Here is a 3,036-nt window from a genome sequence, read left to right on the forward strand (position 1 = left end):
TCTTTAGTGCAGTATGCATTAATAACATTTTAAAAAATCTGATACATAAAATTAATTAAGAACAAGCACATCTGTTTTTACAAATAGAATTGGAAATATGACTGCAAAGGTTAAAAAAACATTGTTTTACATTCCTTTTTTCTTTCATATTTTCAGGCAAAGTATACATAATTGGGCTCCGTACAAGAGCTCTTCACCCCAGATTTTCACAGTTTAAATCACTCTTGCACTGTCGGGATGATTTGGTTTTTTATCAAATTAGATGCAACTGTTTCTTCAGAGCTGGCCTGTTATGACAGTCCCTGGATTTACAGTAATGTTTTCATTTTTTGCAATAATATTTCACATCGCATTTGTCTATATGTTAGGTCAAGTGCAAAATCATGTCGCAGATTTATGACTAGTCACACTAGATGACCCTTTTCCATATGCGAGTGGTCAGTGCTATACTGCAAGGTCGTCCGGTCTCATGCGGCTGCTGGTCCCGCTGCTCTTGCTAAACCTTCGCTTGTCCTCAACAAAATCACTGTTTAGAAACGAAGGCGAGGCGCATGAGTTGGGCGTCTCTGTAAGTGTATGTGAGAAGCTGAAGAAGTTGACCCCTAGGTAGTCTTGACCTCGATGGCGTTCAGTGACCATGTTCACCGAGTTTTGCTGGTGCGCCAGCCGGTCGTGAAAAGGCGGGCAGGTTGGGTGTAAAAGCGGGTCTGCGTGTGTCTGTATGGTAGGGGAAGATGGTGGAGATGTCAGGCACTGGTTGAAGTCGGGAGGTGGAGTGCAAGCTCTGTTTGGTGAGACTGCAGCCACGGTGGATGGTGTATTCGGTCGCTGTTTGGAAGCCTTATATCCTTGCAAACAACCCTTAAACTGCTTCCACGCCAAATGATACAGTTCTGCGACACTTAGCAACAGCGATACAGCCGCTACCGCCAGCATAAACACAATAAATACGTTCTTCTCCGTAGGTCTCGAGATGTAGCAGTTGACCGGATGCGGACACGGTGAGGCCTTACATACGTAGAGCACATTAAGGAAGACTCCATAGATCATGTACTGGACTATGATGAAGATCACTTCCATTACAGAGCGGATGAGGATGCTTAGTACGTATGTTCGTAGCAAAGCCCCCTTCAATTGCACCTTCCCACCTCCACCTTCGTCCTCCTTCCCACAGTTCTTGTCTTCCTCTGGGTACTTCTCTCCATCGCTGTCTCTTTGCGCTCCTTCTTCTTCCTGCTTTTTCCTCCTCTTCTCCTCTCTGCGGACACTGTGCATTGCGTGTCCCATGTAGATGAGAGAAGGTGTGGACACAAATACAATCTGGAGCACCCAGAAGCGGATATGCGCGATGGGAAAGGCTCGATCGTAACAAACGTTCTCACAACCGGGCTGCTCAGTGTCGCAGGTGAAGTCTTCCTGCTCGTCGCCCCACGAGGACTCGGCGGCCGTGCCCAGGACCAGGATCCGGAAGATGAAAAGAATGGTGAGCCACACCTTTCCCACCGAGGTGGAATGTTCCTGGACTTCTTCTAGAAAGTTCCCAAGTAGACTCCAGTCAGCCATGATTAGTCAGAAGAACCTGAGAAAAAAAAAATGATAGTGTGAAAGAAGGGAAAACTTATTGTTTACTAATTTACTTTCATGCTGTAACAGATAATGTCTTCTGTTTGTACATACTTGTTGTGCTAAACCTTAGTACTAAAGGAGGCAAACGTATCGTTATTGAGGTGGCTAGAAGTAAACATGCCAACTTTAAAGGAATATTTAACCTAAAAAGGAATTTTTCTCATGCCATTCCAAACCTGTGTGACTTTCTTTTTTTTCTGTGGAATATAAAGATATTTTGAGAAATGTCCATAAAATGGAAGACAATTGTAACCAGAAGAGTTTTGTTACCAACATTCTTTAAAATACCTTCTTTTGTTTTGCGTACTGCAGATGAAACATACAGACTTCGGACATCATGAAAGTGAATAACTGTGTTTTCATTTTTGGGTAAACTAACTACACTAACTTTTACTAGTCATCTCCATGATCTGAAAGTGAAAAATTGCCATAGAAGTAGTTTACGCTAATGCTAATTTGCTAACACTTCAAAATTTGTGCTCTGGCACTTTTTTTAAACGATGTGTGAAATCAAACATACACAGCAAGAAGCGTTTGCGTTCATGTTCTTGCATTGGCCTTTTCTCATTTGCATAGGCCTGAATACTGTTATCCATGAGAAAGTCATGTGCTGAAGAACAGCTAAAAGGTGTAAATGGCCTAGCGGTGCTCTAAACCACTTTAACAATTTTTTCCAAAATGAAACGAATAGTACTTTTGATAAAGTGTAATTCGAGTCATATGCGTTGATTACAAAAGCTACTTTATTCTACGTTAGTGTGGTCCCTCTTCATGGTGACTGCCATGTTGGGAGCACATGACCATTCAAATTCTACTCACTTTAACTAATTATCTGCTCTAACACAATTGCAAATGTGGTGTTTCAATAACTGCATATTGCATTGTTAACCAATTGTTTGTTTTTGTGTTAGATTGCATCCACACCAGTAGGTGTCAGTTTGAAGTCTTATTGACCAATGAAATTCCCCTAAAAGTTCATGCTAGTTCCGGTGGCTCCAGGCATGGGCAGGGGTGGGCTGAGCCTACCCAAAATGACTGTCTTGCCCACCCAATCAGAATTAGATAAAGATTGTGTTAATTTTTGTGCAGTGATTAAAACCAATCTGAAGCGGACTTCGGTATTTCGAGAAGTTTAAGATACAGCTGGATATTGCCCCAACAATCATGAAATAACACCAGAAAATTGCAGCATTTTTCTTTTATTAACTGAAAGAAAGGCGCGCTTTGAGAGTCATACATGTAAAGAGGCTGACAATTAGCTGAACATATATACTTGTTTAATTAGTGACACTTAGCCTGCATTTTAAAATCTTTATTTGAATGTGGCAATTAGCAGTTTTATTTTTAAACCTTTATTTGAATATGGCAACATACTATTGCACTCTTCAATATGTCTATGTATAAATCTCT

At 41.2% G+C, this 3,036-nt stretch overlaps 1 protein-coding gene across 1 annotated transcript in view; it reads right to left on the reverse strand.

Annotated features, from left to right (window-relative positions):
• Window positions 1–359: 359 nt before the first annotated feature.
• LOC107746286 (gap junction alpha-5 protein-like) overlaps window positions 360–3,036 on the reverse strand; it is a 16,795-nt gene continuing 14,118 nt past the window's right edge. Inside the window, exon 2 of the mRNA XM_016560430.1 lies at window positions 360–1,579. Within this exon, the coding sequence (XP_016415916.1) occupies window positions 445–1,563 (1,119 nt within the window). The 5' untranslated portion in view covers window positions 1,564–1,579 and the 3' untranslated portion in view covers window positions 360–444. The remainder of the gene's footprint in view (window positions 1,580–3,036) is intronic.

The sequence above is a fragment of the Sinocyclocheilus rhinocerous genome, unplaced genomic scaffold (assembly GCF_001515625.1).
Source record: "Sinocyclocheilus rhinocerous isolate Xijiao unplaced genomic scaffold, SAMN03320098_v1.1 scaffold798, whole genome shotgun sequence".
NCBI lineage: Eukaryota > Metazoa > Chordata > Actinopteri > Cypriniformes > Cyprinidae > Sinocyclocheilus > Sinocyclocheilus rhinocerous.